At 42.4% G+C, this 13,996-nt stretch overlaps 1 protein-coding gene across 2 annotated transcripts; it reads left to right on the forward strand.

Moving 5' to 3' along the window:
* The first annotated feature begins 7 nt into the window (after positions 1-7).
* tulp4b (TUB like protein 4b) lies at positions 8-13,776 on the forward strand. 2 transcript variants are annotated; one of them, XM_084914751.1, is made up of 17 exons: positions 8-114; positions 734-1,014; positions 2,419-2,498; positions 2,610-2,879; positions 3,367-3,495; positions 3,658-3,819; positions 3,991-4,171; positions 4,265-4,372; positions 4,465-4,631; positions 4,990-5,214; positions 5,475-5,709; positions 6,157-6,280; positions 6,404-6,548; positions 7,680-7,773; positions 7,866-8,009; positions 8,114-11,580; positions 11,806-13,776. In XM_084914751.1, the coding sequence occupies exons 4-17, from the start codon at positions 2,628-2,630 to the stop codon at positions 11,920-11,922; spliced, it is 5,550 nt and encodes a 1,849-aa protein (XP_084770877.1). In that variant the 5' UTR covers positions 8-114; positions 734-1,014; positions 2,419-2,498; positions 2,610-2,627; the 3' UTR covers positions 11,923-13,776. The 2 variants fall into 2 exon arrangements, with proteins under 2 accessions (XP_084770877.1, XP_084770876.1); XM_084914750.1 differs by lacking the exon at positions 2,419-2,498.
* Positions 13,777-13,996: the final 220 nt, after the last annotated feature.

A 13,996-nucleotide genomic window follows, 5' to 3' on the forward strand; every position in this document is an offset into this window, starting at 1 on the left:
GCAACCCGCGTTAAAGCCACAACCCCAAAGTGCGCCAGCGGAAAAGTGCCTGGCAACACTACCGCACTGTGCGCCGACTACATCTGGATTAGTACGTGATTACAGCGGTGTCAGGTACGTACAACATATAGGATATATTTTTCTCCCCACAGTCGCTTTTATAAATGAATGCATTCATTTACCACCGCAGTTTGTTTTTGTCTCGTAAGCGCTCAATCATTCAGACGACTGCGTGAGACGCCTTTGAATGGGAAAATCATTTGATGTAATTTGTCATGTAGTGGGAGACCTTTATAAAGGAACGGATGGGTAATTTATTTCGACTGTAATCGGGTGCTAAAGTCTCAAACCTGAGTTTGAGTCATAAGATGCAATTATATTATTGTTAGCTACACTATGATATGTTTTGGGTCTGCTTCGTGTAAAATATTGGGCATTTTAGTTCTTATGCTTGCCTGGCTGCTGCTGCTGCTGCTGTGGTGGAAAGGAACAGACAGTATCAGTACCCATGGAGACTGCGAGTGCCTTGGTCTCCAATGCAGTGTTGCTGTTGCATAGAGACTGAGAAACACTGTGAATTTCAAGGTTGATGCACTGAATGACAAGGATGCTATTTAAAGCAAAAACCACCTCTCTCTCTCTCTCTCTCTCTCTCTCTCTCTCTCTCTGATTACCTCACTTGTTGAATAACAAAATTCCTCTTTTCCTCTTTTTTTCATCTTCACTGCAACAGGATTGCACAACTCTCTGGAGCCACATCAGGAAGACATGGGATGGGCTACTGGCACAGAAGCCTCAAGTCATTTAATGGCAAACTCTGGAGTGTAGAGCTGCTTGATTTGGGTGAATGTAGAGCTGGACACCATTTGGCTGTATGATGCATTTTACTTCCCCGTAGATTTTATTGTAAGTATCAAGAGCAGAGCAGCCACTACCCTCCAGTGCACCATCTGAATGGAAATATGGACACCTTCAATGGAGGAATTTTGACTCAACATGTCCAGGAACTATGAGGTATTTTTTATATTTATGTGCCGCCAGACTAACTTGAATGTCATTTTTCACTTTAATTAGCCATATTATAAAATGCTATTACCTATTATGTAGTGTGCTAGGCGATACCACGTAGGATCTAAACTGTTCATAAACAGATCTTGATTTTAAATTGCAGAAGAGACACCCAAAAACTAAAAGCAAACCAGACTAGATTTGTTTCTGTCGTACTTGTAAAATATTGTGTTCACTGAAATTAGTATTATAGAATAGCATTGTTTAAAAGCTACTACGGGGACCTAAAAGAGTTAAAATAGCATTTTAAAGGTTCTCCAGGGCTAATGTGGGAAATCTTTACGATATCTATGTGAGCTCTTTCAGACATTTTCATGTAAATCCAAATGAGTAGGAAGGTTGCAAAATGAATGCGCCCAAAAATGAAATGTGTCTAACCTACGTTGTGGAGACAGGATTTAAAAATACACTGTGGTTTGCATATTTGTGCCCTAAATTGCAATTCACATGTTTCGTCTAGTCCTCCTCTCATTTTCAGTTTGTGAATATGAAGAAATAAAACACAGACTGTCGTGATGATGTAATCTAGAGACAAATCCTGGAGCCACTCCACGGACAGTGAATAATAGAATAACAGCTAGAACACTATGAGCAGCAGACATCGTGATTTTACTGGTGTCAGAGCACATTTGGTGATTCACTTGTGTACTTGCGTAAAGTCTGTTCACACAAATGAAAATCATTAGGATGGAATTTATCAAAGAACCTGTAAGTCATGTAAGTGCCTGGTTTCACTCGCCAGTCTGGTACCTGCAAATAAGCTCAGGAAGATGATGCCCACTGATATCCATGAATTCGTTAATTGGGTGTTTTTTCAGGGGTTTTCTCTTAACATGCAAATTTACGTCTCTGGGAGGCAACATTTTAAAGCTGAACCAACTCTCTGCTCATAACTTGATAACATAGGTGACTCATCTTGATGATCTCTGTTTAAAAGGAACATACACAAAGCTGTGTTTTTATTTTTATACAGAAAAGTCTCACCATATCTTGTGATTATATCACTAGCCCCTTGTTTATCTTTGTATATATTGAAAATCCGGTTTTTCTCTCTTTACATTAAAGACTTCTTTCCAAAATCACCCTTAAAGCTGATGTTGAAAGTTCAATCTTTGTAGCTGCTTTGATTAAACTCCACCCTAAAAAAGGCCTTTGAATGAACTGCCAAGGTTCAAAAGTGCTCAGAAAAGAAGGAAATTTGTACCGGGCAAACAGCAACTGCCCATTAAGATTGTATGATATGACTGGAAGCATCAGGAAAGCTTGGATCTTGTATTGAGATTGTACTGTCATCTTGTGTTTCAAAGGTCAATAAGCTTTTAATCTAAACTATTTCATATTTTACATTAGTAACCACAGCCGAGCTTCCTGTTGACCATGACAGTGTTCATACCAGAATGCCCTGAGCTTCACTGAAAAGGCAGTTTTAAGTAAATGCAGAGTCACACACTGACATAAACTGAAAACGTTCATTATCTAGCTTTATTACAATTGAAAGCATGGTGTTATTTGAAACTCTCTTTCTTTGTTTCACTTGCCAGCCTGGTCAATCAGTAGGGATGTTGGCCGCCGTGGAACATGGTCCCATCCTCTGCAGCGACTCCAACATCCTGTGCCTCTCGTGGAAAGGCCGGGTCCCCAAGAGTGAGAAGGACAAGCCAGTGTGCCGGAGACGGTACTATGAGGAGGGTTGGCTCGCCACAGGGAATGGGAGAGGAGTCGTTGGGGTGACGTTTACATCGAGTCACTGCAGGAGGGATAGAAGTACACCTCAGAGAATCAATTTTAACCTGCGAGGACACAACAGCGAGGTGGGATTTTCTCTTTTTTTGCAATGAGTTGAATGTATAAATAAGAATTTGACCTCTGCTCTTTCATTTTACACAACTAAAATAATGATCTTCTTACTGATCCAGCCCACTCGTAAAGGAACTTTTGCAACAGCAGAGTAAAATCAAGAAATTACTGTTTGAATAAATAAATTAAAACAAAACAATCCTGCATATTACAGAACTAAATTGGGTTAAATGTGCACTATATTTACAGAGACTATGCATTAGCATACTTTGTAAAATGATTCATCTCGCTGAAATGCTAATTTTTATTACATTTAAATAAATTAAAATGCTATATGAACAGAGTGCATTTTCATTATTGTGTGCCATTAATATTTAAACACATTTACATTATTTTTTTCCTCTCTGTAAGTTGATTTTTCTTTAAACTACTTTAGCTTTTATATCAATGAATGTTCCTCTGCTAGTGAAAAAAAGCTGATGGTGTTTGGGGTATTTGCAGGTTGTCTTGGTGCGCTGGAATGAACCCTTCCAGAAGCTGGCCACTTGCGATATGGAAGGAGGCATATTTGTGTGGATTCAGTATGAAGGAAGATGGTCTGTGGAGTTAGTGAATGACAGAGGAGCCCAGGTAGACATTTTTTTTTTTTGCAAATATGAGCTAAAATTGCTTTGTTTTCCATCTTTATGGTATTTAACACATTTGTATTCCAACTGATGCAACAGAAAGGCTGTATCTTCTTGGCGCTGACCTCTTGTGTAATTACACTAATGATAGAAATCTTTAAATTAGGTGAGTGACTTCACTTGGTCCCATGATGGCACTCAAGCCCTCATTGCATACAGAGATGGGTTTGTGTTAGTCGGCTCGGTCAGTGGTCAAAGACACTGGTCCTCTGAGATTAATCTGGAGAGCCAGATCACCTGTGGCATCTGGACCCCTGACGATCAGCAGGTACCTATGTTTGGCTGAATTTGTACTACATAAAAGATAATTACAATTACGTATAATTCAAAAATGTAAAGGTGTTGTGGAATAATGTCATAATCTTGAAGTGAGTGAGTGAAATGGGTTTGTTTATTTATCTTATCAACTATTAAAGTTTAATGTGCAATGTCCCCTCAGGTGTTGTTTGGAACAGCAGATGGTCAGGTAATTGTGATGGACTGTCACGGAAGGATGCTTGCCCATGTTCTGTTACACGAGTCTGATGGGATTGTGAGCATGTCTTGGAATTGCCCCGATTTCCTAGTCGAGGACAGCACAGAGAGCGACACAGACTCCGATGACAATATTCTGCCTTTAGGTACTAAACCGGTTTGCCCTTCGGCTCATGTAGCTTAGTTAAAAGTGTTGCCTGAGGAAGACTCACATGTGTACTTTTCTTTCTTTCTCCAAGTGCGGCGAGTTAAGCCTCTGTTGACTGTCACCTTCTTATCAGGAGATATCAGTTTGATGAATAACTATGATGACCTCTCTCCTAGTATAATTCGCTCAGGGCTTAAAGGTATGAACTCTGAACATAAGTATGTTAATTTGCAACTTTGGTGATATATACTGTTAATCGTGTGAAGTAAATACCCTTTTTCTCGACCAAAGACGTCGAGGCCCAGTGGTGCTCCCAGGGAGACCTCCTGGCTGTGGCTGGCATGGAGAGACATGGGCTCCCTTCTGACTCAGCTTGTGCATCCATCATGAGGAATGCCCTTGTTAAGTTTTATAATGTCCAAGGTGAACACATCTACACTTTGGAAACACCGGCGCAGGTTAGTCCTTCATAAATTAAGGGATAGATGTCTTGCTTAAAAAAATTATAATAATGAACATAAACCTTGTGTCATATTTCATGAAATCCACACAAGTGAGGACCAATTAGTAGAAATTGTCTTTCAATTGTTAAACATTCTCAGACATTCTTGAAAGCAAACTACAACAAAGATTAGGATTGACACTTTGCCAGATACAAGGGTGTAGATTGTTTGTTTTGTAATCTAACCTAAAGGGTGTTAACCTTTGTTCCAGCTCTAAGTCAACAATAGGAAGTAGCATAAAACAGAAACTAGCGAACCTGCTCTGCTATTGACGTCTGCAGGAAGTTTCTTATTCTCAGTGGTTCTTTTTCAGAGGCCCATCACCACCATTTGTTGGGGTCATAGAGATTCCCGTCTGTTCCTCGCATGTGGACCAGCTCTCTATGTGGTCCGTGTGGAGCACAGGGTGGCCAGCCTCCAACTTTTATGCCAGCAAGGCATTGCCAGCGCCCTGCGAGAGGAGAAAGATGTCGGGAAACTAAACATGCCCTCGCTTCTCTGCTCTTATGTCACCACTGCTTTTATCCCCACCATCAAGGTATTAAAGTTTAATGTGCAATCCTGCATCAGGTCTTTTTTGGTACAGCAGATGGTCAGGTGTTAGTGATGCTTTTCACCACTGCTTTTCATATACACCATTGCGGTGCAATGATCCCTGTTTCATTAGTGTGCAGTGACTGTCAGAGATAGGTTTCTTACCAACTTTATTGCACAGCGAGTAAAGGAAAATTGCTGACAGGGGCATGTTTTCATTTGAGTGTCCAGCAGTCTTACAGCTCCTTCCTTTCTTTGTTCTAGCCCCCAATTCCTGACCCCAACAACATCCGTGACTTTGTCAGCTATCCCACAGCAGGGAACGAGAGGCTCCACTGCACCATGAAGCGAGCTGAGGACAGTCCTGAAGCAGGCGGACCCTGCTACACGCTGTACCTAGAATATTTAGGAGGACTGGTGCCTATTCTCAAAGGAAGGCGCATCAGTAAACTTCGGCCCGAGTTTGTTATTATGGATCCAAAAACTGATGGCAAGGCAGGTGGGTTTAGACCTAAAAGAAAGCACTTCACCTAAATCTTTTAAAAGTCGCTATTCATTTTGTCTTTAGCTGCAGTGAAAACTCTGCACAGTTTGGAATGGTCATGAACCAAAGTAACCACAAAATGCATTAGGGGTGGAACAGAAAATAGACCTGCCCAAGGTCATCCTGTATGCACCTTATTTTTGTGCATATTTGTGCTGTGCGCTCGTCATTCACCTTGAGGAAGAACAAGTACAGAGTGTGGTGATGAGTGTTGTTTTCTGATGCAACATGGTCTGGGGCCTGATACAGGAATAGAGTATGTCATGACCTGGCTGCACTCGTGTTGCATTTAATGTTATTCATGCAGAGCTTGCCCACTAATGGCATGTTAGTGGGTGTATTGTAGATATTTTGTTCAAACTCAACTTTATTCCTTATTTTTCTTTGCTGTGCTTCTTTCAGAGGAGGTTTGCGTCAATCCCATGATCTCATACACCGACAGCTGTAACTGCTCTGACTCCAGTGACATTGAGCTGAGCGATGAGTGGGTCGGGAAGAAGTCACCAAAGTTATCTCGCGGAAACAGGTCACCAAAACACGTCTGAAGTTATATAAATGTTTTTTATTTTTTGGCACATTTTCTCCAGCATTGTTTTTTCATCATTCCAAATGATTTTATGAGGTGTAAAAATGTGTCTTTGTTTCAAAGGTTGAACATGGAATCAAGAAAATCTCCCAAACTTTCACGTGCCAATCAAGAAGGCCAGCGATCACCACGCCTACCAACAAAGAAGCCTCCCGTTCGGTCACCCAGCCTGACACGGCGTGAGTTTTCTATGGATGGAATTACGGAGGTAATGACCTGCCAAATACAATGTACTGCCAAGTATTACAGCTCATGATCATTAGCTAGTAATACTGTAGTACCTGCATTATTATCACTGTGTAATTCACAGCAACTTATGTTACAATATGTTGTTTTCTTTGTTACTGGGCTGCCATATTTTTTTAGATCCTTTAATGATTGGCAAACTCACAGTTACTGCCATAGTAGAAATACTGACTTTGAATTTAAGCTTTAAAAAAAGAAAAATATTTGTTTATCTAGGGCAGCATAGGCCAGTTATCCCTGTTGCCTTACAGCACAAATCCATCATCTGGCCATGGCCTTTCTGTGTTTGCATGCTCTGGGCTCTTTCCAGGTACTCTGGCTTCCTTCTGAAGTCCAAAGACATGCATTTAGCGGGGTTAGATTAATTGGTGATTCTGGTGAATGTGAGCACAAATGGTTGTGTGTCTCTCTGTGTTAGCCCTGAAACAGATTGGTGACCTGTCCAGGGTGTACCCTCTCGCCCTGTGGCAGCTTGGATAGCCTCCAGCCCCCTGAACTATCAATACATCCATCCATGGGTAGAAGAAAAGCATTTAGTTTAGGCAGCCAACTGCTATGATGAAGTTCAGCACTCAAACGGATGATGGCCACTTTGTAACAAATGATTTGACTGTAGAATATATGCTCACCTGTCAGAGGTAAAGAAAAATACAGACTGTGATTTATTGTTAGGTCCACATTAATCTTGTCTCTACTTCAGCAACATTTAAAGTAAGGTACACAAATTTAAGTTTCTGCTGATGTGCCAAGTGAGCAGATGTGTGCAGCCTTTAAGGACTCTGCTGTAGTTAACTCTGTGAAGCTGCAGATAATTAACTGCTTTAGCTTCTTTTTAAGTTTTTTAAACCCAGATTACACTCTTTACTTGATTATCTCTTACATGTAGGTGTGCATTTGCTCCATGATCAGGCAGCAGGGCAGGGGAAAATCAAGAGGGAAAACTAGCGAAGGGGCACTGTCATCAGTTTAATTATTTATCATGGACTATAACAGTCAATAGTGTGCTGGAAGTAGGTTCACATGTGCTTAGCAGCAAAGCTTTCACACTTATTATTCACTTTTCCCCCCTTATCTTCAATTTTCTGCCTCACAGCACAATTACCTTGCACAAGTGACATCTAATATTTGGGGGACAAAATTCAAAATTGTGGGACTTGCTTCTTTCCTCCCCACGAATCTTGGCGCAGGTAAAAAAACAAAAGCAGCATATATACATGACTTTACTCAAAAGTTACTTTCTTTTTCCTTCTCGAGTCAACTCTATTTTCTTCTTTTTCAGTCATCTATAAGACCAGTTTGCTTCATTTGCAACCGAGACAGATGACAATCTACCTTCCAGAAGTGCGAAAGATTTCTCATGACTTTATGAGCCTGCCTGTGTTCAACCCCAATGTGTTCAGCGAGGATGAGGATGACTTACCAGGTAAAAAGGAAATCCAAAAAGATGCAAATAAATTAGTTTGCATGCCCATCAGTTTATTATCATCCTAAGTCGCTTATACTCTTCTTCTCTGTCTTCTTATATAGTGATAGGGCCGTCTGGAGTGGCTGGAGACAATCCTCCATGTACAGTCAACATTCCCATTGCTCCCATCCACAGCCCAGCTCAAGCCATGTCCCCAACTCAGAGTATTGGTCTGGTTCAGTCTCTTTTGGCCAATCAGAATATTCAGCTTGATGTTCTGACCAACCCGACCGCCACTGCTGCAGCAGCAGCTGCAGCAGCAGCAGCCTCTGTCCCTGTCACTGATCATGGTCAGGATGCTGTTGCGTCACCATATCCCGTGCCAACTAGATACACCAGCCCTGGTCAGATGATCTTCAACGGGTTGGAGATGGGTCCTCTTCTCCCTGGCACTTTACCTCCCCCACCTCCACCTCACCATCTCCCACCACAGCCTCATTCACAGCGTTCTCATTCACAGCAGCCTCGCCAGCAGCCATCTAAACAGTCACAACAAATACAGACACAGCAGCAGCAGAAAATGCACCATCATCAACAGCAGCAAGGGCAACTGCAGCAACAGCAACATCATCAACAGCAGCAAGGGCAACTGCAGCAACAGCAACAGCAACACCATCACCCGTCCCAATCACAGCAGCAGCTGCAGCAGCAGCAACACCAGCAGCTACAGCAGCTGCACCACCAGCAGGGGCAACAGCAGCAACAGCAACACCATCACCCGTCCCAGTCACAGCAGCAGCTGCAGCAGCAGCAGCATCAGCAACTACAGCAGCTGCACCACCAGCAGACGTTACATCAACAACAGCAACATCAGCAACACCAAGTTCAGCAACATCAACAAATGCAACAAACGCAACAGCAAGTGACGAACCAACAGCTTCAGCAACAGCAGATCCAACAGCAGCAGCAGCAGATGCAGATGCAGCACGAGCAAATGCAGCAGCAGCAGCAGCAGATGCAACAGCAGCAGCAGCAAATCCGACAGCAGATCCAAGAGATGAGGCAGCAGCAGCAGCAGCTCCAGCAGCAGCATCAGCAGATCCAGCAGCAGCATCAGCAGATGCAGAGGCAGCATCAACAAATGCAGCAGCAACTGAAGATCCAAATGTCGTTGCCCCCTCCTCCATCTGGCTATCCAACCATTTCCTTGCAACAGCTTCATCTTCTTCCCCAGATGCCACCTCCCACCACTGAGCCAGGGCTCGACAGGGGAGACCATGGACACACTCTGAAGCCAAGTCTGCCACGTACATTACCTCCCTCCTTTAACGATACAGATGTGTCTGTAGAGATTCAGATGAGGAAAATAAATCCTCCTCCTCCGTACCCAGGGACTGTAGTGTCTGCAGCAGCTGCTTCAGCTGCTGCTCCTCCTCAAACTCTCATCACAAACTGTGACAGCCCAAGTATCCTGGCACCGGACCCCTGCCTGAAAAAGGATGAATTTTTGCTTCATCCTGTCACCTTACAGTACCCAACACCTCTTGGGTATGAAAGGATCACGACCTTTGACAGCAGTGGCAATGTGGAGGAGGTGTGTCGGCCACGAAGGCGCCTCATTCGCAACCAGAATGCATACGCTGTGCACAGCATTGGGGGCTCAGCTACCCTCAAAGTCACTTCCTCAGAGAATAAAAAAATTCAGCTTCCATACAGCTCAGCAACATTAAGTCGTCTTTCTGTCCCTCGATACACAATACCAAGTGGAGACCCCCCTCCTTACCCTGATCCAGCCAATCAGGTAACAGCTACACTTCCTCCTCCCCAGAGAATTGATAGCAGCCTCATTCATGCCACTCTACGTCGTGAACGAAGGGATGTGGGCCTCAAAGTGCCACAGATGATGGACAGCTCAAGGACACTACCTACTAAAGCTAAAATGAACAGTGCATTAGCCCTTTCCTACCAGCAGAGGGTGCCCACTGCCTTATACACATGCACACAGTGCAGTAGTAACAGCAGCAGCACCAGTGTTAGTGTCAGTGGAGGTGGAACTACCAGTAGTGGTATTGCAGGTGGAACGGTGGTGAGGCAGGACTTCCCACCAGGGAAAGGTGCGCATCACAGTACCATTATAGTGCACTCCAAAAATGCCTCTCCAATGGCATCTCAGTCATCTTACAGTCTGCTGGGTGGCGTTGACAACAGTCGGGACAGAACAGTGTATGTTAACTCTGCATTTACTGAGGACGAGACTTTAAATCAGCAGTGTCACCTTGAAAAATCAGTACGTCAGCTGACTCTTGGTGATGTCAGTTTGACAGTAAAACGCCCTCCGCCTTACCAGTGGGACACCTCCGCCACAGAAGATTTCTGGCTCACCCCGGATCAAACAATGTTAGCTCCCCCACCTCATAAACCGCCTCCCCTTATTATCAGTCAAGCTCAGCACCTTGATGTGACTCGGCTTCCTTTTGTCCTCACAACTAAACCTCCAACCAGTCCGAGCACAAGCACTCTTACTTTTCCATCAGGTTACCAGATATCCCTGTCACCTTTTCCTCCAGGGGTGGGTCACAGTGGACCCCCACTTCAGACTTTGCAAAACCCTCCGCAACAGTGTTCTCCAAATGAAGTGGTCGCTCCTGTCCCTTTTGCTCAGCAGGACCCCAATTTGGTCTTGCCACCGGGCTACCCCCCAAATCTGGCCAACTTGGCCTGTTGTCCTCTCCCTCCTCTGTACCCAGGAGCAAGCTCATGTGCCGGACTCCAACTGCACCCGGTCAGCCTCCACCCTTGGAACCCTTACCCCTGCCCACCACCCATGCAAGATCCTCCCGCGCCTCCACTCCCAACCAAAACTCACCAGATTTTGGAGAAGCCAATACTGTCCCCGCCTCCTCCTACTGCACCACCTCCCCCACCTCCTCTTCCCCCTCCTCCCCCACCTACCGAGTTGCCACCATCCAAAAGTGCCACAGAAGATCTCGCAGAATCTGCCAATAACTTTCCAGAGCCATCATCCTTGAATGAAAGCCCTGTCCCGCAAGAGTCAGAGCGCTTCAACAAGAAGAGCCGCAAAAGGCTTGACAGCCGGGCAGAGGAGACCAACATGCCCACTGTGTCTGAGGGCAAATCCAGAAAGGAAGGGCGTGCGCTGTCTGATTTCAACACTCTCATTGCGAGCCCGAGGCTTGGTAGCAGAGAGAAAAAGAAGCCAAAGGGGCAGAGAGAACAACTTAATAAAACAAAGAAAATGAACAGGACCACGAATGAGTTTCAGGATAGCTCAGAGAGTGAGCCAGAGCTCTTCATTAGCGGTGACGAGCTAATGAACCAGAACCAGAGTAGTAAGAAGAGCTGGAAGAACAAGCGCAGCATGCGTATGGCAAGTGAGCTGGAGGAGATAAAGTGTCGCAAGGCAAATGAAAGGGAGGACCGTAGTTTAGGCAGCCAAGGGTTTGTCTACGTTATGGCCAATAAACAGCCACTGTGGAATGAGGCCACCCAGGTGTACCAGCTTGACTTTGGAGGTCGAGTCACCCAGGAGTCAGCAAAGAATTTTCAGATCGAACTGGATGGTAGACAGGTAATGATAAGCAACATTAGTGAATTTAAAAATGATTTGTCTCTTCATCTCATAGGGGTTTCTATTTTTCTATTTTTGCTTCAGCCCTTAAAGCAAAAACACCAAACATGTGTGACATCATCTTATATATCTTTGGGCTTTAGCTTTAAAAAAGCAGCTTCACGATGCTTATGTTTTGGTTACTGCTTTCTTTCTGAAATATCTTCTTCTTTTACAATTTTTTAGGTGATGCAGTTTGGGCGGATAGATGGAAATGCTTATATCTTGGATTTCCAGTATCCTTTCTCAGCCGTGCAAGCATTTGCTGTTGCCTTGGCAAATGTGACTCAGAGGCTGAAGTGAAAAGGTCATTTGGTGTTGCTGTGCGCTAACTCAACAGAGCTGAGTGGTCTTACCTTCCAACGTGTGGGGCTACGATGGAGAAAATGTCCTGTTTTACTTAGAAGAGATTAATATATGTACAAGCTAGTCTTGCACATGGAGGCAATTTACAATCAGTGTGTTTAGGACAAAGTCACTCCAGGTTGGTGTTGATGAAAGGGATTTAAGTGAATCCATAATTTCTAGTTAGTATTATGTAGTCATGTAGTCAAAGTATTATAATTATTATGATATGGTATATATTAGATTAAAGAAAACAAACCTAACTAACTTATGTTGCAGTGACTTTTAAAAGCAGTCTGGAGGTTTAGTGCCATCTGTAGTATCAAACACATTATCTCGCTATTGAACGGCAAATTAATAACCTTGTCGTGTTTATAAAGAAATAAGCACAGCAAATATATAAGTCTGAAGTGGCATTCAAAATTTATATACACGTTCACTAAGCCATACCGTATGTTATATAAAGGCTGCACTATTTTAAATCCGTATTAAGAAATAAGTAGATATATTATACAGTTTTATTATATCACTCTTATAGGTATTTAATTACATTTATTTATAATCTCATTTGGAATTTTTTTCAGTTGAATGTCTTCAACATTATGTTCAATTTGCTGAACATGCAATAGAGGGATATATAAATTTGGTAGCTGCAACATGAAAAGTTGAGTACAGTTTACCATAGTTCATATATTTTCTCTTCATGCTACTTCCATGAAGTGCTGCAATGAACATAGTTAATCGTATTATTTTGGCCTCTGTACATTCAACCCATTCAACACCTGACGGTGTGTTCATTTTTCCACTTGTAAATTTAAACACATTTTGATTGAAGAAACATTTTTCTCTATTTCCTTGTTGATTTCAGAATCAACTATCGTGGATACAGTTGTCAGTAATCGTGTACAGTAAGTCTATGGGTGCCATATCTAGCCAAAGGCATTTGGCTGAAAGGATGTCTGCTAGAAAATTAGCAGAAAATGATGTCATGTAGATCTCATGTCACCCAGAATAAATCTACACAGTAACGATTAAGATCTTTGCAATCAAATTCACTTGGTTGGCTCTGTTTTGTTTCCACTGAGTGTTTAAGATGCTACTTGAATTCTGCATTTGAATGTGAAGTACAGTAGTTTGCCTATTTTGGAAACCAGTGCTGCTTTAGATAGAGCTTGTGTGCAATAATGCTACCTACACAGAACTTAATGTCGTACCTGCAAAAGAAAATGTAATGCTGCTTGCGCTGTGTATTTAGTGACCTAACATTATTATGTGCTTAGAAAAATATGTGTGTATGTTGCTAATTTGAATAATTTTGTATTTCACCTTTGCTTTAACATTGCACCTTGAGTTGTTTTGGGGGTTTTTTTTGTTGATGTTACAGAAAAAAGAATGAGAGCATAAACATGCAGAGCTATTAACTACAACATACTCATAAGTTGCTAGAGATGACCCGTTAGTGGGAGTCAGATTCATGTAGATTTGGTGCTATTGTATAAAGAAAAAAAATGTGATCACATCTGGAAATCTGTCACTTGTTTTTAGAAGTTTATTTTAACTGGAAAGTATTTTGCAAAAAGTTACAGAACATTTGGTGCAGATGTTTTCATTTCAGCTTTTTTTATTCAGTGCAGCTTCAGAGATTTTAGCAACAGTGCGTGTCAGTTATTATCAGCAATACTGCCTAATAACCGAATGGTTTGCTGCCTGATTGTTTTTCTCTTATTTTGTGATGAAAAGAAAAATATGACTGTAGGTTTTCTGGGGACCTATAAGCTGGCCAAAATGGAATAAAAATCTATGGTTCCAAAATGTTTTTTGTTGTTTTTATTTTATTTCTTTTTCTTTTTCATATTAGATCTTTTACTAACTAATGCAATGGAAGTGATTGCAAAAGACCCTTCTTTACTTTCCATTAAATGTGAGAGAAATATTAATGCAATTGTAGATATAAAACATTTTAATTTGTTTATTTACTTTTACATTTACATTACATTTCGCAGAGAATCACTAATTAATCTAAAACGCATGT

The sequence above is a fragment of the Perissodus microlepis genome, chromosome 19 (assembly GCF_051167445.1).
Source record: "Perissodus microlepis isolate ML-2025 ecotype Zambia chromosome 19, ASM5116744v1, whole genome shotgun sequence".
Taxonomy (NCBI): Eukaryota; Metazoa; Chordata; class Actinopteri; order Cichliformes; family Cichlidae; genus Perissodus; species Perissodus microlepis.

Coding starts and splice junctions, on each gene's coding strand:
- tulp4b (XM_084914750.1), top strand. Junction 5,215..5,474: donor CTTTTATCCCCACCATCAAG/GTATTAAAGTTT, acceptor TCTTTGTTCTAG/CCCCCAATTCCTGACCCCAA. Junction 11,581..11,805: donor TCGAACTGGATGGTAGACAG/GTAATGATAAGC, acceptor ACAATTTTTTAG/GTGATGCAGTTTGGGCGGAT.